This window comes from Triturus cristatus, chromosome 1_2, assembly GCF_964204655.1.
Source record: "Triturus cristatus chromosome 1_2, aTriCri1.1, whole genome shotgun sequence".
NCBI lineage: Eukaryota > Metazoa > Chordata > Amphibia > Caudata > Salamandridae > Triturus > Triturus cristatus.
The window spans coordinates 667,786,429-667,814,158 of record NC_140580.1 but is presented as its reverse complement, the minus strand read 5'-3'; the positions used below and the strand labels follow the sequence as shown (position 1 = coordinate 667,814,158).

General features: G+C 41.6%; 1 protein-coding gene across 2 annotated transcripts in view; it reads right to left on the bottom strand.

Annotated features, from left to right (window-relative positions):
- Positions 1-25,280, bottom strand: part of SH2D4B (SH2 domain containing 4B) — a 1,373,617-nt gene extending 1,348,337 nt beyond the window's left edge. The window contains exon 1 of one of the 2 annotated variants that reach the window (XM_085608516.1): positions 25,087-25,280. In XM_085608516.1, the coding sequence (XP_085464642.1) occupies positions 25,087-25,270 (184 nt within the window). In that variant the 5' untranslated portion in view covers positions 25,271-25,280. The remainder of the gene's footprint in view (positions 1-25,086) is intronic. The other variant, XM_085608523.1, reaches the window with a different exon arrangement.
- Positions 25,281-27,730: the final 2,450 nt, after the last annotated feature.

Below are 27,730 nucleotides of genomic sequence, written 5' to 3'. Positions count from 1 at the left end.
GATGCTGGCTGTTCATCATACTGAAATGAGAAAGTTTGTGAGAAGATTGTATTTTGCTAAAAGTCCAGCTTTAAAGTTAAATGAGTTGAATAATGCTCTGTTCCGTGGATCTGTAACAGATGTGAAGAAGGTTTGTGAGGATATTGAGTTTTGTTACTTTGGTCCAGAGCAAGAAAGTGCAGGAAATGACACAGTTATCGAAGAAAATGTAGAAGAAAATGTAGAACTCACTGTTAGTAAAACATTTGAAGATCAAATGACAAAATTTACTATAATCTCTAATGAAAGACCAAATATTACTTGTATTTGTTGCCGGAGAAGCCATTATAAAAATCAAACAAGGCATGTTGATCTCTATAAAAAAATTGAAAAAGAAAATGATACTATGTGGATGGATTTTGCTACATATTTATTTCTGGAAAATTGTTTTGATTTGGGTGAATATCACCGTATTTGTAAATACTGTTATAACACGTTAGAAGAAAATAAAATGCCAGCAAGAGCTGTACATAATAATTTAGAATTGGTTGAAATTCCTGCAGAACTTAGTGATTTAAATACGTATGAGTCTATACTAATTCAATGTGTCCATCCTTTTCAGACTATAGTTCGTATGGAGCCCAAAACAGGCAAATTACCTCCTACAGATTTACAAAGAGGTTTAAAAGGAAGAGTTGTCTATTTGCCATTAGATTTGAAAAAAAATATTGAAACAATTGATGCAGATAGTTTGGAAACTGAACCATTAGTTATTCTGGTTAATGGTGTACCTACAAAGAACAAGAACATTTGGCAGGAGCTGGTGGATGTATGAAAAGTACAAAGAGCAAATTTATATTTGAAAAGAAATAATAAATGTTATGAATCACTTTATATGGAAGAAGATGAAGAAGTTTTACTAGGAGACTCAGGAATACCAACTGGGCAAATTGAAAAAGTGGATAAGTCAAAAGAAGAAGTCATTTATGCACATTTCAGCATACATCCTCTTCATTCCAAAGAAGTTATGGGAAACACTATTGATCTCTTTCAGATGAAAAAAGCAAAAGGAACTCCCGTGAGTGTATGGGAGGAGAGCTTGGAAGCTCGTTGTTTTCCCCAGCTGTTTCCTACAGGAAAAGGTGGACGATATGATGAACGTCCAGTACAGATTCCTGCTTCTGAGTATCGGACTACAAGGTTATATGCAGAAGATCCAAGATTTCATCAAAGTATTCCTTATTTGTTCCATCTTTTATTTGAAAGTGACTTTTCAGCACTATCTTATGCAGTAAATCACATTTTGAAAACTGGAGTACATCTACATAATGTGTCTGCAAAGGATTTTCTGAACAAAGTGCAACAGCGAGATGATCATTTGGATTCACAATTAATAAATCTGATGGCTTGTCAGCGTGGGACTAATGAATATTGGTACCAACGCCATGGAGAATTGAAATGTATGTTACGGAATTTAGGAACTCCTACATGGTTCCTTACCCTAAGCTGTGCAGAGTACGCTTGGGATGATTTACTGGATTTTCTTCGAGAGGCAAATTCAAATATTGAAAACATCCAATACAAGACAGCAGGAGAATTGTGCTCATTGGATCCGGTTAATGTTTGCAGATATTTCAATCACAGATTTGAGGCTATGATGTCCTTCATCTGCAATAAAAAAAATCCACCTCTTGGAGAAGTTGTGGATTTCTTTTGGAGAAAAGAGTACCAAGCAAGAGGTGCTCCTCATATTCATATGCTGTTGTGGATCAAGGATGCTCCAAAATTTGGAACAGATTCTGATGATGCAGTTTTATCTTTCATTGAAGGATATGCAACATGTGCTATACCTAAAAGCACAGAAGAAAAAAACTTAAAAGAGCAAGTTTTACGTTTCCAAAGTCATCGGTGTGGAAAATACTGTCGAAGAAAGTACAAGAGGAAAGATAAATTCTACACAAAATGTCGATTTGGATTTCCACGACCTGTTCTTTCAAAAGGAAGAGTAAACAGTTTTATGTCAGCTATGCGACATACTATTACAAGAAAATCGCCTAAGAATACCTACAACCTAAGAAGAAAAGAAGAGTCAAAATATATAAATGACTACAACCCAGTCATTTTATCCATGTGGAATGCTAACATGGATATACAGTATGTAGCTGACAATTCTATTGCTGTTGCTCGGTATGTCACATCTTACATCACTTAATCTGAGAATACGGAATTGAAAGAAATGTGGGAAGAGATTTCTCACGAGAAGACTGTCAGTAAAAAGCTATACAGTTTCAGTTTAAAGATGTTATCGCATCGAGAAATTGGATCCTACGAATGCTCAGATAGATTATCATCTGCAAGTCTGTACTCCAAATCCAGAAGAATAATTTGGGTAAGTTTAGGCCTTGCAGGAATGAGAAATCGGGTACTGAAATCTATTTGAGAAATTGAATATTTAGCAGAGTACGAACCTGAAAGTACAGACATTTTAAGAACAAACATGTTGGACACATATTACCCAAAGAGAAGTCATCATCTTGAGAACATGTGTCTCTATGAAGTGCTGCAGAACTACATTTATAAACGGAATGCCACATAAGACATCAACAATGGAAAATATAAAGTCATTGGTGAGGAAGGATGTTTGGTAAAACAAACAAAAGGAAGTTTGATTAATCACAGAAAGCTGAGTTGCGACACTACTGACAAGAAGGAATTTTACCACTTAGCACTTTTACAGTTGTTTAAACCATGGCGCTCAGAGGATGAATTACTTGGACATTTTCAAAACTATGAAGATTCCTTTAATGCATGCAAAGATACCATCGAATGCAGTACTTTCACAACTTATGTAGAAATGTTAAATGAAGAAATTGAACAAGAAGCAACAATTGCAGCTGAAGTAGCTAGAGACAGTTCTCAAGACAGTCAAAGTTCTGGGACGCTCAGTCAAGATCCCCTAGGACAACCAATCATAGAAAATGAAGCTGCAATAGCCATGGCTGAAGTGGAAACAGCTATGAATCAAGCTCAGGAAGATTTAATAAACTTACCAAGTTTGGAACAGCAACTGAATGATGAACAAAAACAAATTTATGAGGAAGTCACAAAACAAATTGATCATGGATTACTACATGAAAATAAAGAGTGCTCATGCACATCGTTTGAACCAATCAGAATGTATGTGAGTGGACAAGCCGGAACTGGAAAAAGTTTCTTGATTAAAGTAATTAGAAGCTACCTACAGCAAAAAACAGATTCAACTTTGTCTTGTGTTGTTACTGCTCCAACTGGGTGAGCAGCATATAACATAAAAGGAATTACCCTCCATCGTTTGCTAATGTTACCAGTAGAGCACAAGAACAAAATACAATACCACAAGCTAACAGGAGAAGCATGTTTTGAAGTTGCAAGAGTATTGAAAAAAATAAAAGTTCTCAACATTGATGAGGTAAGCATGGTATCAAACTTAATGCTTGCCTTTGTGCATTTAAGAATGCAGCAAATTCTAAAGACAAACTATGACGTGCTATTTGGAGGAAAACATGTTATAGTTTTTGGGGATCTTCTGCAGCTCACTCCAGTTAAAGGACAACCAGTATTTCAAACTCTTACACATGAAGACACGAAAAAGTCATTAGGAAGTATAGGTAATGTGAATATTTGGACATACTTTGAGTATAAAGAACTCATTACCAATATGCGGCAGGCAAATGATGATGATTATGCAAGTATTCTCAAAGATATCAGAATTGGACTACTCACAGAACATGGCAGAAAAGCTTTACAGAGTCGATTGCTATGTAATTTGTTCCCAACAGAACAAATTGTTCGAGAGAAAATATACAAGAAAATTGCTGGAAAAAATACTGTAATCTGCTTAATGCCAACACTACATGAGTGCTCTATATTCAATCAAGAACTTTTGAAATTGGAAAATGAAGAGATTGTCAAACTGGAAGCTGTTGGTAAAATACAACATGAAGGAATAACTATTATATTGAAAAGCAAATTGACAACTAAATTGGATTCTCTAGAGAAAAACTTCTCGAAAACAGCCGGTTTAGAAAAGAATCTTTATGTATGTATGAACTGTCGAGTAATTTTAAGACGTAATTTGGATGTAGAGAAAGGTTTAGTGAATGGAGCTATGGGTAAAGTTGTGGGTTTTGTTAATTACCAGAAAAAAGTTGGAATTGAATTTTATAAAATAAAATTTGATCAGATTGAAGAGGTTAAAGACATTTGTCATTGTTCAGTTCGTTTCTTGCTTGTGAAAGACTTATACGTACGTAGGAAGCAGTTTCCATTTTCTCTAGCATATGCTGTAACTATTCACAAGTCTCAAGGATTAACTGTAGATAGTGCTTTTGTAAACATTGGATCTACTGTGTTTAAAGAAGGTATGGCATATGTTGCTTTGTCACAAGTGAAAAAATTATCTGGTTTATTCATGATAGACTTTTATGACTCAAAAGTTAGTGCTGATGCAAACTGTGTAAAGGAGTATAATAGAATAAGAAGAAGCTATGCTCCTCATTTAGGTCAGTATCCTGTGTTTGAAAAACATGTTGTTTGTCAGAAAAGGAGAATTGAGAATATCTGTAATGAGGATGTACAGAAGAGAAAACAAAAGGAGAGTGATGTGCTTGCAAGCAAAAAGAAAAAGGACAATGTTGAAGAGGTTGTTGGTTGTCATTTTGAAAATAGCTCTGGTGTCAACTGCTACGCTAATGTAGTGCTGAATGTTGTATTTTATCTTGAAAGTTTGCAAGAGCAGATAATACTAAATCATGAAAAAAGATTCTGTTCTCTGCTGTGTTTTCTTTTTGAGAAGCTGAGTAATGTTAAAACTAAAATAGAAAGTGCTTCTGATGTTAGAAAACTTTTAGATGTATGTTCAGGATGTACACAGTTTACTCAAAATGTCCCGCAAGATGCACATGATTTCTTGATGTATATGCTTATGGTACTGGAAGATGAAGGGGTAGAAATAGAAAATATGTTTGGTCTCTCTTAAAAATGGGAACATAGTTGTCAAAACTGTTTGAACACATGCAGCTCTAATGTTGATTCTTAAAGGTTCATATATTTAACATTACCAGAGAGTAAATCAGTGACTTTTAGTAAATTAGTTAAAGATGCCAATCACAACATGGAATGTTCTCAATGTAAATCAGACATGTTATCAACGTTGAATATGGACAGTATGTAATTTTAATGATGCAACGTTGTAGAGCTGATGGTACAAAATTGGACACTTTAATAAAGAAGTTTACAGGACATCAATTATCAATATCTGGAAAAACTTTTGTTGCAGTTGCAATAATTTTCCATGATGGATCTTCTATAACTCCTGGTCATTACACAGTTTATCTAAAATGTGAAAAAGGCTGGACACTGTGTAATGATTCTAAATTGATTTTCAAGCAACGTTTGCCTGCAGAATTACCAAATTCCTACTTAATTTTTCTAAAACCAAAATTTTAGATACAAATTGCAGCATCTGAACAAACCATTATTTCGATTTTATTGGATTACCATTGGATATTTCACCAAAAAAGAATTTAAAAATTACCATTTGGCCTCATGGAAAGGTAAAAATTTCTCTTGTGGACTTCTTTGACAGATATTATTTTGGTGTATGTGCTTAAGCAACAAGATTTACAGACAATAGTTATTGTTGTTAGATGATATTTTTAATATATATATTACATTTCTATCAAGGTATGTTTTACTGAGAAGAGATTCAGGGCTTTTTTTAAACAATCTTTCAGATTGTTAATTTTTTTGCCCGCTGTTAAGTGATGAATGCAATTGGTTTCACAATTTGCAGTGAAATTCAATATATTCTGAAAACAGAAAAAAAAGGGCAAAAAATTACTTTGGTAAATATGAAAATATGTGTACTGTATTCTAAAATGTATTGTTAAATATTAATACTTTTTTCTTTTTTTTCAGATCGAGAAAGAAAATTTAGGAAAATTAATCCTTTTTTCTAGCAATTAAAAAAAACCATTTATTTATAATTAAGTTATTTTGATGGTCAGGTAAGTTTGAAATATCTGTATTTCTCACCCCTTCACTTTCATGCTCCCTTTTTTTCACTTCTCCTCACTCTGCTTTTCTCATTCCCCTTCTCTCTGTCTTCTTCATTTACTGCTGTTTCGTAACTCCCTCACTCCTTCTCTACTACTCCCCTAGGATTACTGCCTCCATCACTACTTTTTCAAACATGTATCTCTCCCTGTCTCCATGTGTCTCAGTCATTCTAACTGCCTTACTCCTTCTCAGTTCCTTGCTCTCTGTGTCTGATTCTGTCTCTCTCCCTTTGTCTGTCTTACCCTTAATTTCCATTACATCTCTGGGGCAGATTAACAAGGCCTCTGCGCCACCACTACGTCACTTTTCATAACATACTGGTGGCGCAGGGAGCTCCTTCATATTTACAAGGAGAGGAAAAGCCACCCTGCGTGACTTTTCCTCTCCACATAAATACAGCCACTTCACACGCAGCACTGTGCGTTGAAGGGGCGTTCCATGGGTGTTGTTTTGGGTGTTCCCACGCAACACACAAAGAACTAGACACATCTCCAGGTTTACGAGAAATTGTAACTGTAGAGATGTGTGTGAATGCTAAGCAACTCTAGAGGTGGTGTTGCGAGGCACAACGAGGAGAAATGTTTTTATTTCTTCTAGTTTTTTCCAATTTAAGTGCGTCCTCTATTCTACAGCACACATTGAAAGAGGAAAAAGCCTTTTGTGATTGGTTTTGTGCAGGAAGGTGTCCCTTCCTGCACAAGAAAAATCTCCCCACCATGCAGGCATCCTTGTACCATGGTGCAAGGGAGCCTGCGCTGGCGCATGGCTGCAGTTTGCAGGCCTGTGCTGGGGAAACATAGAGATGCGACAAAATAATCGTATAAAAAATAGAATTAAAAAAAAAGATTAAGTGTTTGGGTGTTGGTTGGCTCTAATAAGAGACATTGTGTTAATTGATTTTTATTTTAAATCTATAAGTATCGATCCAGTGACTAAAGATCAAGAGGAAGACTCTGTTCCCTTCATCTGTGAAATGTACTGTTGCTCTTTGGATTAGAAGCATCATGTGCTGAAGTTCTGACGTCTCTACACACACAACTGTTACATGATCTAATGCTATGCTAGCAGGCAGAAGTCATGTTGGGGATAGAAATCATTTAGAATGGGTTAAAATAAGCAAAAAAAGAAAAAATGTGTGTTTCAATTTAAAAAAAAGGTGCAGAACGTGAAAAGGGGGCAGGGTACTGAGTTCCTAACCCCCTACCTTTTGAAATGAGGTCCCTGAAGGACCATGAAGGGTGTATAAATATTTTATTATATTTAAAAACACAAGGGGTGCGCGCACCGTGCGCGCACGGTGGGGAAATTTAAAAATAAAAAATGATTATAAAAATAAAAAAACATTTAAAATGTAAGGTGGCTCTAAAAAGAGCCGTTGTGTTAATAGAGGGACAGAGGAAGGAAAGAATGGCAAAATTATATGGTGCCGCACTTGTGCTGCTGTATCTTATTATCTATTAGGGGAATGCTGGACTCCCCAAAAGCAATAAGAGCACAACAAGTGTTGCACCGTATATGCACCCTCTCAAACATAGGGTGAATGTCCAGAGGAGCAGAAGAAGGTGACCGCAGAGGAAGTGCTCGGCTGAGCTGCCGATGATGTACTCGGCTGAGCTTCTGCGGATGTGCTCGGCTGAGCTGCTGGAGGGGTTTCTCTAGTAGCTCGAGGAAAAGTCACAGGATGTACATCCCTAATGTGCCTGAACATAGTGAAGATACTAAAAGAGTACTTCTTCTTAGGAACTCCTCTAGATAAGACACGTCCACGAAGTTTGCAGGTGACTTTGGGAGCATTGACGTTCTTCTGCCCCTCTGGAAATGTAAAATTTTGCCAGACAAAATAATCTTTCTGTTTCCTCTGTCTCTGTCTGATAAGGCTCTCCTGCTCACTCCCAGAAGATGACTGCTGCTCTGCCATTGTATCACAAAAACAGTTCAGCTCCTTCTCCCAGGGAATCAGAAGTAATAATGAGGGGAATGGGTGTGGTGTTGGAAGTTTCTGGAAATTAAACTACTTTAAACCAATGAAAAGTGTTGTTTCTTGATCACATGACTTACCGTGCGCGCAACGTACGCTTACGGTGCGCGCACGGTACAAGAATGCATGTGCGTACATAAGACGCACGCATGCGCGTACGGAGCACGCGCGTACGGCGCACGCGCTCATGCGCGTACGGCGGACTCGCGTAAGGAGCACGCATGCATGCGCGTACGGAGTCGCGCGTAAGCATCGCAGACGAAGTACGCATGTGTACGTAAATCACGTTCGCATGCGCACACGGAGCACGTAGCCATGCAAACTACGTGCGCGCACCGTACTTGTAACGTACCGTGCGCGCACCGTATGCTTAAATCCCTTAAAAAAAAAAAAAAACAATGTTTAGAGGTTTGTAGAAGATATTAACTATGCTGTTCAACTATATCTAAACATTTTTGAAAAAAGGGTGAGCCATTCCATATTGCAGGATACATTAAATCTATAATTATATACATAGGTAGCATATTGTTAAAAAAACAAATATTAAAAAAAAAAAATCAAAAAATAGCATTTAAAAAACCTTGCAATTTCACTGAAAAAACCATAGGTTTCACAAACGTTATAGTTAGGAATTAGCATTTAAAAAACCTTGCAAATTCACTGAAAAAACCATGGGTTTCACACATGTTATAGTTAGCTGGACATTTCGTTCGTAAAAAACCAATGAAATTCCCCCGTTATAGTTAGTTCAGCTAACTATAACTCGCGCGCCCGCAATCCACTGCTGAGGACGTCACATATTACATCACTCATGACATGGTCAGTGACATCACTCATGACATCACTGATGACATCTCAAATGACATCACAGATGTCCTCATTTTAGTTTTTTAGAGCACCAACCATAATTTTGAAGCAAATAAGACCCTCTCATATATGTAATTTCTAAAGGAAATGCTCTAGGTATTACCGTTTTGATTACATCAAGATGACGTCAGGCGTTCCCCACTTTTGTAATAAATATAGAATGTTAGCAATCTAGTTGTTCATTGGGATACTGTTGAGAGGCAGAGGCCAGGGGCACGGACTCTGAAAATTGAAGTCAGGTAGGAGAGTGCAGAGGCAACAATTTGACCACACTGGGCAGGCAGGAAGGGCAGTGGCAGCACAACAGACTATGGAGGGCATTGGAAAGGGGGGCAGGGGCAACAAACCAACAATACAGGACTGGCAAGAGAGGCTGTGGCAATATAATAGACCATTGTGGGCAGAAGGAAGTGGCAGTGGTAGTACAACCATACATGCCAACAGACCCGTTTCAGCCAGGAAACGTCCAATGTTTTTAAGCTCAACTGGGCTTTAATTGATCTGTCTCCTGTCTACAATCTCCTCTTTTTCAATGTAACTCAAAGGGGAAAATCAATACCCCAGTTTTTTTTTCAAAATCTCCCTCTTACCAAGTTCAAAATGTTCGCAAGTATGGTACATTGGATCATGATAGGCAGGAGGAATTGGGGTAGGGACATGGACTCGGATAACAGAGGACAGGAGGGACATGGAGAGGTGCACCAAACTGACCCTACAGGGCAGGCATCAGCGTTTGCAACAGCACAATACACCACACAGGGCATGCGGGACGGGAGTGCAGCACAACAATCCATAGAAAGCAATAGGAAGGGGACAGGACCATACACATGGACAACAGAGAACAGAGGGGAAAGAGGCAATGGTAGCTAGCTGACCATAATGGACAGACAGGAGAGAAAGCTGCAGCATAACAGACCATAAAGGGCAGGAGGGACGGACCAGTTGCATTACAATGGAACAGACAAGCCAGGAGGGAGGGAATAGGTGTCTGCACATGGAAACAGAGGGCTAGGGGCATTGGGGCAGGGCAGGAGCAGCAAGATGACCATGGAGGTCAGGCAGGATGGGCACTAGAAACAAGACACACCATGGAGAGCAAAAGTGAGACTATGATGGCATACACACAGACCATGGAGGGAGGGGGGAGGGGGTCAGGGGCAGCTAGCTGACCACACAGGGAAGGTGGGAGGGGCCAGGGCAGCACAGAAGACCATGCATGGCAAGCGGGAGGGTTAGTGGCAGCACAATGGCTATGATGGGCAAGAAGGAGGGTGCAGGGGCATGCACAAAGGACCATGAGGATAGAAGGGAGGGTCAGGACCTGGGCACAGACAAGAGAGTTCAGGGGAAGGGGCCTCACAACAGACCGCGCGGGTAGGCAGAAGGAGCAGATGCAGCACAACAGACCAGGGAGGGCAGAAGGGTGTGGCAGTAAAATGGACCATGGAGGACAGGAGGAAGGGGATAGGGACATGGCATGTGGACAGGCAGGGTGGAGGTAGCAGGGACAGGTTACAGTCATCTGACAATGCTAGGCAGGTGGGAGGGGAGTGGCAGCTCAACAGAACACTCAGAGTAGATAGGAGTGGCAGGTCCATGGAACATGGTGGGCAAAAAGGCTGGAGCAGGGGCATGCACAAAGACATCGGAGGGCAGAGGGAAGGAGAATAGGGGCAGCAAGCTAAGCACAGAGGCTAAGCAGGAGGTCAATGATGGGCCATAGAATTGGGCAATGGAGGGCAGGAGGAGTGGACTGGTACATCATGCTAAATGGAGGGCAGTGGCAGCACATCAGACCATGCATGGCAGGAGGGAGGAGGCTAGTCCATGGATTCGGACAACAGAGGATAGGGAGGAGGTGGATGGGGCAGCAAGCTAACTGTTCAGAGAAGGTGGGTATTAGGAACTTTATTGTTTTTAAAATGAGTGTCTGTGCGAACTACTTAAAATATCAACAAGTATGCAGCATAATCTCACTTTTATTCAGGAAGAAGAGGACGTTTGTGACTGTGACTCTGGGCTCACTTGGCAGAAACACCCCCTGACCCTCCACCCCCCATCGCAAAATGTTATGCCTGTGAAAAGGGTAGGTGGACGCAGTGGTATATAGAACATAGTCCTGATAGCACGATTAAAAATGAAAACTAGATATAGTATATGGTATAAACTATGCACCAAAAAGTGTGATATAAGATGAACCGGGCGTGAAATATAATATGCAATACATTGTGCGCAATGACAGATTCATTGGAGAACGCGAGATAGCACAGGCACTAGCGCGTGCTATGCGATATGCACCTTATAGTGTAATATGCACAGGGCAGTGTTGTGTAACCTAACTATTCCCTAAACTTGTAATATAAAATATGTGCTGGGGAGTGTAACGTTGCATATGCACTGTGACAAAGATATGGATCCCAGATTGTAATATGTATGGCATAGCGCTGTGCGTTATAACATAGGCATCGAGGAAGGCACGTTAGATGGGGCAATATAACCCATGCGAAGGCAAGTGTGGCATGACATATTCACAGGGTAGTGTTACAGTGCACATGGGCTAGAGAGTGTCATAGCATACGCACTAGCTGGTGGAATACAACACAGAGGTGTGTGGCACTCAGCGGGCACTGGTGGTTGTAACACAGCATTGGGCTCAGCCAAGAGCACGCTGTGACTCTCAAGTGAAGTTTATCTCCTTTCCAGAGAGTAAAATAAAAAGTATTACACAACCGGTGGTGGATATGTGTTTTATGAACCGTGAGGGGGGTTTCTTGCATAGTTTGGTCGAATTTTTGTCGAATCCCCTTTGAATGGCTTGGTGTGCGTGTGTATTAAATGTGCCCGTCAATAGCTACCCATGTTTGTATAAATAAACGACAAGGGTGTCTACTTGGAGAGTACCCACTGGCGGGGGTGCCGGGATTAGGCCCGGTAGGGCGTCAGACACGTCAGAGCTTCACTAGCGGTGTAAATACATTCCACGTGGATTCATTGTATGCATAGTCGCCTTTTAATGAATATCACACAAATCGTCATGGTGATAGGTACATACGGTTTGTCCGGCATGTCCTAGGTGTTTCTATAAATATATATTTTTTTAAAATAATAAAAAACAAAGGCCGGTCCCGGGGGATGGGGTTCCTGGGGCCATAAGTGACCTGAGGAGGGGGGCAACACAGCCCTCTCCTAAAGAATTTTTTTTAAAAAGGCCATGACCCGAGGTTTGGGGTCCCCGGGGCCGATTAAGGCCTTTGGAGGGGGGCCAATCGCCCCCCTTCCAAATTTATTTTTTTTCAATAAAAATAATTAGGGTGCAGGCCCTGGGGGTTGGGGTCCTCAGGGCCAATAAATTAGAAAAAGAAGGGGGGCCACACAGCCCTCCATCTTAAAAAAATAAAAAAAATAAAAGACCGGCATTGCGCCAGAGGCCACGCCCCCTCCTTGCAGCACCCTGCAAACGTGGCCCCTGGCCAGTTGTAAGTTGGGGAATTAATTCCCCTTCAATACGGAGGGTCCCTGAGGGCCAACTAGCCCAACATGTATCTCCAGTATGCGCCAGGGAGCTGCGTTGCAGATTGGTGTTCTGAGGCCACGCCCCTTTTTACACCTCTATGCAACGCAGCTCTGTGGCGCTTACTGGAGGTACCTGGTGGGCTAGTTTGACCCTAGGGACCCTTAGGATTCAAGGGGACTTAATCTCTGAACTTAGAACGGCCACAGGGCGCGTTTACACAGTGGTGAAGGGAGGGGATGGGGCCTGAGGTGACGTGTGCAAACACACCCTGTGGTGCGTTTTAAGTTGGGGAAATAATTCCCTTTCAATCCTGGGGGCCAACTAGCCCACCAGGTGCTTCCAGTAAGCGCCACTGCTCAGCGTTGCAGAGAGGTGGTGCAGGCCGAGCCCCTTTTTACACCTCTCTGCAATGGCGCTTATTGGACGTACCTAGTGGGCTATTTTGCCCCTAGGGACCCTCAGGATTCAAGGGGACTTAATCTCCCAATTTAAAACGGCCACAGGGCGTGTTTACACAGTGGGGAAGGGAGGGGACAGGGCCTGAGGTGACGTGTGCAAACACGCCCTATGGCGCATTTTAAGTTGGGGAAATAATTCCCCTTCAATCCTGAGGGCCCCTGGGGGCTAACTAGCCCACCAGGTGCTTCCAGTAAGCGCCACTGAGCTGCGTTGCAGAGAGGTGGTCTAGGCCGTGCCACTTTTTACACCTCTCTGCAACGCAGCTCTGTGGCGCTTACTGGAGGTACCTAGTGGGCTAGTTGGACCCTAGGGACCCTCAGGATTAAAAGGAACTTAATCTCCTAACTAAAAATGGCCACAGGGCGTGTTTACACAGTGGTGAAGGGAGGGGATGGGGCCTGAGTTAACATGTGCAAACACGCCCTGTGGCGCATTTTAAATTGGGGAAATAATCCCAATTCAATCCTGAGGGACCCTGGGGGCCAACTAGCCCACCAGGTGCTTCCAGTAAGCGCCACTGCGCTGCATTGCAGAGAGGTGGTCTAGGCCGTGCCCCTTTTTACATCTCTCTGCAACGCAGCTCTGTGGCGCTTACTGGAGGTACCTAGTGGTCTAGTTGGACCTTAGGGACCCTCAGGATTCAATGGGACTTAATCTCCCAACTTAAAACGGCCACAGGGCGTGTTTACACAGTGGGAAGGGAGGGGACGGGGCCTGAGGTGACGTGTGCAAACACGCCCTGTGGCGCGTTTTAAAAGGTAGTTTTAATCCCCTGCCCTATTATATACTAGGGGCTTACAGAGGAGGTCATGCTAATCACAGGGGGACCCCAACGCATAGTGTTCCCTAGTGTATGTAGGTGTTTTCACTGTATTCTGAGTGTCTTTTAACATAGCACTGGCTAGTCAGACTCAGTTACCGCCAGTATCCGTCTGAAAAAGTACAGGGTACAGGATGATTTTGCAACAAGGCTTCTTTCTGCTCTTCTGTTTGTTCTTTCTGCATGTTATCCTTCTTCCTGCACTTTTCTTCGTCTTTGAGGACTTGAGTTGCTTCTTTCTGCATTTCTTTTTTTTCTTTCTGTGTGTTTTTTCTTCTTTCTTCACATGTCCTATCTCTCTAGGCATAGTTAGTAATTAGCATTTAATAAACCTTTGAAATTCACTGAAAAAACCATTGGTTTTAGGCACGTTATAGTTAGGAATTAGCATTTAAAAAACCCTAAAAATTCACTGAAAAAACCATAGGTTTCAGGGGCGTTATAGTTAGCTGGACTTTTCACTCGTACAAAACCATTGAAATTCCCCCGTTATAGTTAGTTCAGTTAACTATAACTCGCGCGCCCGCAATGCACTGCTGATGACGTCACATATTACATCACTCATGACATGGTCAGTGACATCACTCATGACATCATTGATGACATCTCAAATGACATCACTGATGACATCACTGATGACATCATCCTTGTAATAGAGTGGCAGACCCCCTCTCCCCCTAATATAACCTTTGATACACACATTCAAAAATAGAAACTTAACTTTTCAAAACAATGGACATACCAATACCAGTTACAACAACCTATTCAGTAATTCTAAGATCCACATACACATCCACTCATTCACCAACAGTCCTATACAGTCACTCATACATTTACTCACTCATCATATGTACTCATACACCTATACATCCTGTTACACAACGCCACTCATCCATAGAGTTACTCACACACATAGTCCCTCATGCTAATAAAGAATCAAACATCCATTTACTTGCATATACAGTTATACACACACCACCACACTTACTTCTACAGAAACTTACACATACTTAGTCTTTTAAACAATCACTTATAGAAACACATACTTATTCATACAGGAACTCTTCCAATCTCTCACTCTCACATATACTCACTTATATACACCAATAGTCACATATACTAGTTTAAAACATATGTAGTTACTCATAAAGACACTATTGAGACAGTCATTCACTCACTAACACACCCATGCACACACTCATCCACCCATACAGTCCTGCACACATGCTGTCTTCAACACATACAAACAGTGAGTCACTCATTCACGCACCTATGCACTACGTAATACCCCCCACCGAACCATACAGACACTCAGACTCTCACACTGATACTCAAAAAAAACAACTACTAACCAATATAGACACTCATACTCACCAACCCATGCAGCCACTTATATACAAAGTGAGAGACTGATACAGATATTTACATATTTAAACATTACTCACTAAGCCATGTATTCACTATGATACACTTAATCAGTCAGTTACACAATCAATTTTTCAAAAACAAATCATCCATTTAGACACTTATATACCCATTTATTCTTCCATCGACCTTGAGATATACATATATAAAACATATGGAATTTTCAGAAAAACACACATTCACTGGATGATGTCATCAGTGATGTCATCAGTGATGTCATTTGAGATGTCATCAGTGATGTCATGAGTGATGTCACTGACCATGTCATGAGTGATGTAATATGTGACATCATCAGCAGTGCATTGCGGGCGCACGAGTTATAGTTAGCTGAACTAACTATAACGGGGGAATTTCAATGGTTTTGTACGAGTGAAAAGTCCAGCTAACTATAACGCCCCTGAAACCTATGTTTTTTTCAGTGAATATATAGATAGATATATAGATATATCCCCAACTACCAACTGATGCCATTGACATTTTCTCAGAAGCAGTGATCCAGGAGCTTAAAGAATTGAGAAATAAAGAGGGAGACTGTAAAGATAAACTGAAGTGGAATTTACCTTTGAACCAGAGGAAGGCAATATATAATTTACAGCAGGATAATTCCATTATAATCAAACCATCAGATAAGGGCGGAAACGTCGTTATACAAGCCCATAAGGACTATTGCAAAGAAGCCCTACGCCAATTACAGGATGAGGCTAATTATGTCCTCACTACAGAAGAGGAATATAAGATCAGCATTCAGAAGTATGCTAATCTGATTGGTAAATGGTTCGAAAGAGGAATACTATCCAACGAAGAACCATTATTTTTGCAAAACAAGCATCCAAAAATGCCTACGTTCTATCATCTGCCAAAGGTGCACATGGATGTAACCAACCCACCAGGAAGACCGATTGTGTCATCTATTGGAGGCTTGACCGAAAACATGTCAAGATTCATTGATCATTTTTTAGCACCTTTGGTTGTTCAGATGAGCTCGTATACCAGAGACACTAAGGATTTCCTTAGGAAAATACAGTACATAGGTTGGGAAAAATACTTTGTAATGATAACACTTGATGTTTGCAACCTATATACTAGTATAAGACATCAGGACGGACTGGCAGCAGTGAAGTTCTTCTTGGGGCAGCGCTCAATAAGACACTTGGAACACAGTGAAATGCTACTTGAATTTATTTCATTTTGTTTGAGCAACAATATTTTTACCTTCCAAAATCAGAGGTACCGCCAGATAATGGGCACAGCTATGGGCACCTGCTTCGCCCCCAGCTATGCGAACTTGTTCGTAGGCTGGTGGGAGAAGCAGGTGGCCTGGGCAGATGACAACAGTAGATAAGTAGACCAGGTGATTTGCTGGCGTCGATATATCGATGACCTCTTCATTATTTGGAAGGGGTCTGAAAAATCAGCAGAAGAGTATATCACCGCCATTAATGCAAATAACCTAAATGTAAGATTTACCCATGAAATGAGCAGAAAAGAGGTAAGTTTCTTGGATATCAGAGTTTTTGTGGAGTCAGAAATTATCCAAGCAGCCCTGTATAGAAAGACCACAGCTGGTAATTCTATTTTGCATGGTCATAGTAGCCATCTGGAAAATTTGGTGAGTAGTATCCCGTACGGGGAGCTACTACGAATAAAAAGAAATTGTTCAATGGATGGGGACTTTGACCATGCAGCCAATGGCAGCATAAGACGTTTTAGAGCAAGGGGATATTCATTGAAGGTGCTAAAGGCTGCACAATTAAAAGTTAAAAATGTAGACAGACAGACCATACTAGGAGACACTTGTGTCAATAAGAATGACACAGGAAGTCTGAGACTGATTACCACCTATTCATCATCAGCTAGTAAAATAAGAGCTATACTATGCAGGAATTGGAAAATTCTGAAATCCGATAGCATTATAGGCAATGATCTAACTGATTATCCGCAAATAACATTCAGAAAATCAAGATCTTTAAAAGATCAACTAGTACAAAGTCATTTAAGGAAACCACCTTCTTCCTCAGGATTACAGAACCTTCAAGGTTCATTCCCATGTGGGAAATGTAAAGCGTGTGGCACCAGTAGAAGAACTTTGACCTATGAGGTTCCTGGAAGAAAGTCCCATAATAAGATCTCTAAGTTTATGACATGTACCACAACATATGTTGTATACTGCTTAGAATGTCCATGTGGCTACCGTTATATTGGCAGCACCATGAATGCGGTTAAAATTCGTATACTGGAACACCAGAGAGCCATTGCGAACAAGGATGAGAACTAACCTGTTGCACGCCACTTTGCCATTCACCATAATAGCAATAGAACTCTTCTGAAATTCTTTTGTCTAGATTGTATCCCGAATTATATCAGGGGTGGAGACAGAGAAAAAGCTTTATGGTGTCTGGAATCTAGATATATTATCGAACTCCAGACTAAATCGCCTAAAGGTTTAAATGCTGGTAGAGTTGATAACTCATCTATAATGAGGAATGATGTATAGTTTGCGCAGCCTTTCATTTGCTTGAGTTGTATATAAAGGGAGGATTGAGTAATGATGACAGCCCATCCAGGGCTTAATAATGCAAATTACCAATATGTACATGATAATCACCCCCCCCTATGCTTTTTAATTTGAGGCTCTGAACATAATATGTTCAGGAAATGAGATGATTTACCCGAATTTAACAAATTGTTGTTACTGAGGCATATGTAATAAGTATTTAATTAGTTTTGAACAATCATGGTGGTTTATACGAATTTTTAATTTGGTGATTGATATAGGACTATTATGCAATGTCCAATATTTTGATTTTCATTACAATGAACTAGGATGGAAAATGTTTGAAGATAAAACAAACAAAAAGCCTTTTGTAAATACAATATGATTTGCACACTCTAAGATGGCGACCATAATCACGTAATTGGGTCCTTCGTCTATGTTGATGAAATGTGGTGTACATATTAACTTCCGTCTCTAAACGCGAGCCGACACTGACGAAAGCTACGGGTGAAACACGTCTGTTTTTCTATTTGCACAAATAAAATCCGAAATCAGGATTTAATCTAACCCGAGTGCTGGTCCTTCTGTTCTTTGAACATTGGAGCGTCAGATAGATAGATAGATAGATAGATAGATAGATAGATAGATAGATAGATAGATAGATAGATATGTTATAGTTAGGTCTTGGAATAATATAATAACTAATGTTTAAAAGAAAGAAGCACTGAAATTCACCAGTTATACTTTAATAACCTAACTATAACTTGCCCCTTCATGATGCACTGCTAATGCCCACACATATTATTTCACTCGTGACATTAAAGGACATCACTGATGACATTACTGATGACTTCTCAAATGACATCACTGATCACATCACTGATAACATCATCCAATATACCACATATCAATTAGAAACTGTGTAGTACTGAGACAAGTCGCCTTCAGCATGGTAAAAATTATATGATGCACACTTTATTGAACAGTGAATTTGTAATTGCAGGAAGTACTTTATTAAAGCAAGGTAGAGAATGAGTGCAACTAGTGTAAGCTACAATTGTACATTTTAAAGAGGATGTTCCTTAATTTAAATGCCTGTTACCAAAACTATGTGAGAAAAATTAACGCTTCTCCTTAGAATCCATTATTCACATGAGTATTTCTGTGTATATGCAGACTTTAAAGTTGTCAAGTAGCACTATAGACAATTTCTATATTACCTGGAGATTTATGAAGTGCAGATATTTATTTCCAAAAATTCACGGCAAATTCTGAGAACTGATACATTGTTGTAGAATGAAAAATCTATGGGTGACTCAGTTACATACTGTTTAAGTCACAGTATCATTTTAAGCAATGTTAAAAAGGTGATCGCCATTCTACTCATTCAGAAATATGTGAAGCATAGTTTTAGACTAGAGGACCATGCTTGGTCTGGTGGGAGTCTGCCGGGATCACAGGGGAGCCGCAATGAGTCCCAAGGGAGTATTGTGGGACCAATGGTGCAATTGTATTTGATTTTTTATTTTGACCCCAGGATGGTCCCTCTCTCACCCCCACACAGACACCAAGGGGTCAGGGTACCTTTTTTTTATAAACTAAGGGCACGGGGACCAAGTTCCCAAGTCCTGAAATGGGGTCTGCAACCTTTGTGTTGATGTTGTGGCCAGCCAAAAAGATTGCTCGGTCACGCAGGACTAGTATCTGTCCCTTGGGATTGAAGGGGCCAGCAGGTCAAAAAAAAGCCCTTGCAGCCAATCAGAATGGTTTATTTTTTTAATTTGCCAGTCAGTGTTCTGTGGTACCAATCATGCTATCACTATATTTTGAGCTTTAATTTCTCAAAGAGACTGAACACATTTACACCAAAATGCACACTTTCTGAGTAAATATCTAGCTTTCTGATAAACTTGTTGTAATTCTGTGCAGCTGTTTTCCCTGTATCATGTTTCAAAATTCTGATGGGAACATTGACTTATAACTAACTACACAGTGGCGTAGTTATACATGAGTCAGTTTCCATAGGAAGAGCTTAATTTTGCTAGTAACATTGGTGCAGTTTGACAAATCTTCACAAACTTTTCGCAAAAAATATTCATCCTTCTTAGTTCCTTCTAGAAATGTTTTGGGTTGATCCATCAAGCAGGGGCCGAGGAAAAGGGGAATTCTAAAACACTTTTTTTATGCATACAGTTCTCCAGAGGAAAAATTGGATGATACAAAAAATATGGCAGAGCAGAATGACACAGAGGGGCAGATTTACTAAAATCTCATGCAAACCAGCGCAGAATGCAAAAAAGCTGCTTTGCGTTGCACGAGAAGAGAGCACCATAGCACTGGTACTGAAATTAGCTGCCATGCACCACAAACACACTTTTGCATCATAATGCAAGGGTGTCTCCATGAGTCTAGCATAGGTTTTGTATTGGAAGGATAGCCTTCCAGTACAAAATGCTATAATTAGACTAACCTTAAACCATTTTCCACTTTGTATGTGTGCTATACAGTGGAGCACTCATTCACCATCCATGGTACGCCCCCTTGATACTAAGTAATGCAAAGCAGTGCGCTGCTCTGCTTTCCATTACTTTCAAGTGATTTTCCAGCGCGAAACAAGTTTAGCGCTGGAAAGTAAATAGGTAAAAACAATTTTGTGTCGATTTACGGCACAAAACGACGTAAAATCTTAGTAAATAGACCCCCAATTTTGACAGAAACTAGAACTTTTCTTTTGTGATTTGATGTAAATCTGTTTAGTAGCTTTTGAAAAATTAACTTACAAAATGTATAGATATATTTACAGTTGTTCCTGCAAGACTACAAGTTAAAAAAATAAAATATTCAGATTGGCCAGGAGGGCTTTTTTCCCTGTCGGCCATCTTGCTCCTTTAGGAGTGAAACGCTTCTGCTGGAGCTCGCACTGTGGTTGCCTGACTGCAACCCAAGCAAAATATTTGTGACAACCTTTACAGGACTTGGGGACTTAGTTCATGTGTCATGCACATAAAAACATAAGGTATAAGGAGGCAGGGTAGGGGTAATCTGACTACCTGGACCTTGTGAGGGGACTCCCTCCTCACACCCCAGGGTCCAGCACAGCCATCATGTACTTCCTCTGGACTCCCACGGGACCTAGAGCTACTCCCTCTGAATTCCGCGGGACTACAATGGGATCAGGAAAACAATATTTAAAAAATCAAGAATGTGAGGTTGGGGTCCATGGGTGGTGGTTCTCTCTAATAGAACTTGACCACCTGCAAGGAGTTGGGCACAGGTGGCCAGGCTATGTGGCCAACTGCCCGCCATGCATGACCAAGGGCTGGAGATGAGGCCCTGAAGCCACCTCCCTGCCACGAAGGGTGGTGGATTGGCTGCAAGCATATTGTTATAACATTAAAAAAACATAGAAATTCAATAAGAAAATCAAAGGTTAAAGTGGAGTATAAGTGAGGAAGGTAGTAAGATTTTAACTTACGTTAAAAAAACCTTCCCTCAAAGTTCCAGGTGATCCCACAGCCTACATCCATGCACAGAGGAAGTTGTCCACTGGGCATGTTGCTTAGGTCATGCCCTACTCCTAACCTGCTGTAAGCGACCAACCCCCACTGAGCAGTGGCGAAGCATAGCTGTAGTGCACCAAATTCTCTTTTCTTTTAATATTCTTTAAGATTAGTGAAGCCTGTGTACAATTTGTGAACCTTAAAACCCCAAGGAAAGCCCACTGAATCCATTGAAGGGCTAATACAGGGGTCACCAACCTTTTCTGTATTGAGAGCTACTTCAGCTCATGGAAAGTCCTGTTGAGCTACTAGCAAATGTTATCACTGTAAAATATTGGCAGCACATGTAAACATTAAACTATGACCACCCTAAGCAGGATTATCATAGTGCCACCCAAGTATTCCAGGTGATAGTACCAGAAGATATGCTAGGGAAACATTTATCAATATTAAATGCTAAATGCCCACACCTGACTGATAAAGTAACATTCAAATCTTCACATGCCTTGTGGCACAAAGCACATGACCACAGCAATAAGTCTCCTCAATTCAGCTTGGCTTGTCTTTCAAGTATCAATTTTAAATGTGTTTTGGAATTGCAACCTCTTGTCTTCATCATCATATCAATTTCTGAAAATACACAGATTTTTCTATCACCACTTTCCATTTTGGGCAAACAAACTAAATTTTCCTGGAGAAAACCCGTGTTTGAAAAAAATGCCTTTAAAATACACGTTTTCATTTTTAGGAAATACATAGTTCCCAAACATCAGCTAGTCATTTTAATTGGGCACTCATCTGTACAAATGCCTCACATGGACAGACTGCTTCAAATGCTTAGGTATTAGTCATAATCCATGGCACCGTAGCACAGAGGGCGACTGTATAATGCCAATAATGCCCACCTGTATAAATTGTGCCAAGTCTGGACACCATAATGACCAGGATTGCCACCATATTATTAGTCATGGTCATTATTATGCAAGGGGCAGCCACAATTATATCAGGGACAAATAAATATAGTGCAGTCATGCTCCTAATATGTCACTGATGGCTACCAGTATACCATAACTAGACCACGAATACTCAAAACAGTAAAGGATGGCCATAATTATGTCATTGGCACTATTCTGCCATGAACTGACACAATTGTGCCACAGACAAAACCCATATGATGGGGGCTAGCATACCCATTTGGTAGTCCTTGACACCAAGTGTAGCTTAAAAGAAGCAACAGTGTTTATAATGGACGCACACATAGAGGAATGCAGATGAGGCTCTTCATTTTCTCTGCTCAGGATCATAGCTTTCCTCAGCCCTTGGCTGCTCATGCACCCAACTGAAACATTTTCACTGACTCCTGCAGTGCAGTGCTTTCCAAACTTTTCATGCTGGCGACACACTTTTTAGACATGCATCATTTCGCGACACGGTAATTGAGTAACTCATCAATAGCATGCGCAGTACCGTCCTGCATGATGCCTAGACCGCATTGCCTAGACTGCATTGTGTGACACACCTACAGACACCTACAGACACCTACAGACAGCAGCTGACACACTAACGTGTCACGGCACACCGTTTGGAAAGCACTGCAGTTTAGTGGGTCAGCACTGATTACTGCTTAGGCTACCACTGCCACTCTTCATTTATGGCCCACTGTTCACACATATGGTGAAATTGATAAAGCAGGGGACTACCACATCGCTAATCACCTTGTGACTTAGTCCGAGACTGGATAAAGGTGACCATGTGGCAGACTCAAAAGGCCGACACCGTGCGTGTTTTATTGTTAATATGAGTCCATGCCGTAGGCTGGTTGGCTAAAGATCTTCAGATGAGAAGTGCTGCCTTTTTTAATATGCTGCCTTGGAGTCTCTGCATAGACTCTCTGAATGGTATACTGGGATTGACTTCACCTCTGAGAGCTACTTTGAGGGTACTGGCGAGCTACTAGTAGCTCCCGAGCTACTCGTTGGAGACCCCTGGGCTAAGATTTGTGATTTTGACAAGAGATTTGTGAATCCCATGATAAAAATAAGTGTTTCAGCATTAATTTTAATTCCACAGGATCCCCTTGAGTCCTCTCCATAAGGGTCAAGAGATCAGAGTGGACTTATGCCTTTTTTTGTTTTGATTTTTCTCAACTCTGTGCTCAATACACAATGCTGGGTATGGCAGCTGCAACCAAACTCTTTCTGTGATGGCCAGCCAATCAGAGCAGGGTGGATTCACAAATCCCAGCTGTATACGTGAATCTGCAATGAAGGAATCTGCAACACTCAACTTGCACTTTAGTGGGCTGGTTTACTTTGACTGGAGGTGGGTGCAGCTAAAAATGTCACTAGAATTTGAAAATCTGTCGTTTTTCCCACTCAGTAACAACTAGAGGCATTATGTTAGGGCATTGTGCGCTCTAGTTGTTCAAGGCCACGTGCATATAATGGAGAATGCTATGCGGATGAGGCAGCTCTAGGCCATTCAGCTTTTTTTGCACAAGCTCCTTCTTTCTGTTTTAATCAGTGTAAAGCAAATTTTTACATTTTAAAACCTGTAATACTTGAATTTGATTGGGTGCACTCACATTTGAATTCGCGCTCAATTTGCACATTATTGGGCTGTGTTACTTTGACAGGAGGTGGGAGCAGCTAACAATTTGACTAGAATTCGAAAATCGACCATTTTTCCCAATCCGGGGCAAGTAGAGGTGTCAAATTTGGGCTGTGCGCGCTCTAGTTATTAAGGGCCACATGCATCTAATGGGGATGCTGCGCAAATGGACGCGGCAGGCACACCACTGGCGCAACAAAGGCAAGCCCGTCTGCCCGTTGCTTCCCAGAAGGTAAATTGCCCATCTGTCATAGTAGAGAATTCCTATGTAGTCTTGCCCTGTTGAAAAATATGTTGTACAAGTCCCATCACTTCTACTTTAAGATCTGTACCTCTGTCCTCAATGTGGTTTCCAACTAAACCCTCCACCCTGAGACGTGGGCACCTCCTTCACTCCAATGATTTGGAAAAGCAATGCTCAGCTCTCCGTAGCTGAAGTTAATGTCCGCTCACTGAAGAAACATTGCAGTCAATATTTTTGACTTTCTTAGTAAGGAAACTCCGGACACACTGTTTATGACACAAATGTGGCTATCTAAGACGTCCAACCCCACCATTGCCACTGCCATTCCTAATGGATACAAAAACATAAAAAAGACCTCCTAAGTGGCAGGGGAGGAGGGCTAGACTTAGTTTATAATTATGACTGCCAGACTATTCTGCTTTATGGAACTTATGGTAAGATCTTAACCTTAGCTCTGACGTTCCCACTCTAATCAGCTTCAGTCAACCTTAAGTCCACCGCCAACAAGCATTGTCTCCAATGTGACCATATGTCCACACACATAATACCAATGTCCACACACACAAATCACAATCATTATTGTACAATAACATTAATACTCTCATTGCCACATTTCAGGAGTGATGATGGCATGGGGCTGTTGGTAAATCCTTAACCTCAGCTCCCTCATAGCCCCGCCCAGTCATCCTAGGTGCTCCTATGACAGAGACTATCTGACATCTCATGTTTACCCTTTCTAATTGATTATGTACTGTGGAGCAGGTCATCCACAGTTAGAGGTGCTGGAAGCCTGATGTGCCCCTCCCTTCTGTTGACATTTATAACACCAGAAGCTTATACACATCAGTAAAGACTTTTAAAAAAGCTTACTGCAATCCATAATATCTGGTGATGTGGTGTATAAAAGTCAATTTAAGTGGGAGATCTCAAAGATCTGCAGAGTTGTAGGGAAATGTGCCACTATGATCCAAAGCCGTCCATCACCTGAGGGGTCTACCCAGGCCTACATAGAATTCTTCCCTAGATGCACACAGACACACATACATGCGCGCAAGAGGAAATGCACAAGCGCGTTCCAGTTCACATGCAGGCCTTACTGTGCTCGAACTTGGCCTTGATTTTCATATTGGACTCCTTCTTCTCCACGCTCCGGTCCCACTCATACCAGCGCCTCAGCTGCTCCTCCCGCATCTTGTAGAAAAGGATCTGCTTCTGCTCCTCGTTCAACTCGGCCAGGAGGTCAGGGTCAATGTACATATCTCGCAGGATCTGCTGCAACATGGTGGCTCAAGACGCCCTTCCCAATTGCAACCAGATTTCCCGAGACACCTAGAAGACAATATGGCACAAGCCTACCAGAGTCTGCCCAGGCACCCTCTTTAGGTTCCAACTTCCTGACGTCCCACTCAGTGAGTTGTCCGTCTTCTCTCTCTCCTGCTTTACCAAGGACAACACTCTATCAGCCCTCTCTATTCAACCACAAGTGGGAGCGACTGGCGTCAGGTGCAGTCAGGTGCAGCGAACAAAAAGGATGCGCGAGAGCCAAGGTATTTAAGGCAGCAGCACGGATGAGAGGAAGGAGGAGGGCTTGAGAGCCCGCCAGTAAATAATAGCAGGCCTCAGTATGGCTGAACAATACCCACTTCGGTAACAATCGGGGAGCTCTCCTCGCTCGCGCACAGCAAGGATGGATGGCACTCGGACACGTTGCTCACTGTGAATAGGCACGCACGCGGGCCTGCACGCGGCATTCTGGGCCCTGCCGCTGATGTCATGGTTTAAGAGTAACAGGTACACTGGCGATATCCATGTCACAACGGCGCCCGCCTGGAATCGATCCCTCTCCGGAGCAGTGGAAGCCTCCTGAATGCTTTGTCTGTCGTCCCGGAGGAGGTGACCCATGTTTACCTTTCTGAATGAGCGGGAGCGTTCAACCAGCCTGGTCTGGGCCAAGGAGTGTTTGGTGTCTCTATTAACTGATTAAAACAGGGATACACAAAAGCAAGGAGCAGGTTCTGACACGTATCAGTTTGGTTCCAGAAACAATAGCGAGTTCACAGGGAGCAAGACGCACTTTGTGCAAGACGGTGTTCGGCGTGGTGTGAAATAAACCCCCAGCTAACAGGGAATCAAGAAAGTCTATCAACGGAAACAGAGATATGGGCAGTGTGGACCGCTGTTTTTATTCTGACCTTCGTCCGGAATTTGTTGCATTTGGCACAACACCATTACAGTGTTTGTCAGACAGCCTACTCGTTATCATACGGTGACGATACAATCGGTTTGGATGCAGGCACTGAAAATACGCTCTTAAAGTTGTTTGAGCAGCAAAAGACTGCCATAAATGGGTGCAGTGGCCTCTCACACTCCGAACACTGGTGCCACTGTACCTGCTGAACTAGGGAAATAAAATTAATCTGATAGGAGTGCATTTGACCTATGTAAAGGCCGCCTTCATTGATGGCAAACAAACGTTATCCGCAATGGAATGTATGGACTTTTATTACCTTCATACTAGTAGAAACATACAAATATACATTTAGCAGTGAAGCTAGCTTTCCCACATTTCCTTACCAATGTGCCTGAACCAGAGTCTCATGTAGCTGTAATGACTATTTAAGATTCCTCGCCCATTCATTGTCTGGTATTCCTGCTGAATCAATAAATGAAGATGGAAATGAATAAGTCATAAGGTTTTATAGAGCGCACTTATCACCCGGAGGGGTCTCAAAGCGCTATAGCTAAATGACAACTGTGGTAGTTGTTTTGGTGAGGTGTGAGTCTTCCTACTGGGGACTCAACTGCGAATGAGAACTCATTTGTTGCAAGCTGCTACATAGCTGGCAACGTGGCAGTAAAGACATGCACGATTATTTTGGGGTGCTGTTTCAATGTGTGGGTTTCTTTTTACTTCAGGGCTCCCTTCAGCACAGAATATGTGCGCCACAAGAGACCGGAAGTTAAAGTGCCACCCTTCATTGTTGATGGTCCACCTTGGCTGAGGCATTCTGTCGCCACTCAAATCGTCACTGCCTACCAGTTTCCTAAATAGGTGTCATGCTTTGTGTGATGGACCGTGGTTCCTATGAGAATCCCACTCCTTCTCTGTCGATCAGTGGGAGGATACGTAGATCAATCAGAGAGCCAGAGGGGAAAAGGGTGGGGGGGTGAGGGGTGAGAGAAAGACACACAGTGGTACTCGTCTGCTTTGGAACTTCAGTAAGGGAACAGCAGGCCCAACAGGATCGAGGAGGCTTGCAACTGAGCACACAAACACATATCGAAGTAACTAAGGAATTTGGACATGAAGTTCTAAGCAGTACAAGGCTACAAAGGAAATATTTCTTACCTGTCGCCGTAGCGGAAGGTGCTGTGATGAGACCAACACCGGAAGAGGCTGTGAATATTATATAGATTTTATTTTTGTCTCTGCTCCACTTTTGATGCATATTTCCAAATTTTGGACACCAATGAGCCCTTTTAGCGACTATAATCCACTAAGAGTCTCTTTTTGTTAGTGTGCACTGATTAAAAGCCCTAGGGTTGGTGGCCAAGGTTTACAAGCCAGGGGAGGAGACTTAAGTGGTCCCAGATAATTGATAGAGCGCCATTTTATTCTGAATTTGTAGGGGTGCATCATAATCACCGATAGTCTGCACCCAAATATTTAGAGTGTAAAACATTAACTTGGGGGTATAGAAATGTAGTACTAAATTAGCATATAATAGTGTGAATAGAAAT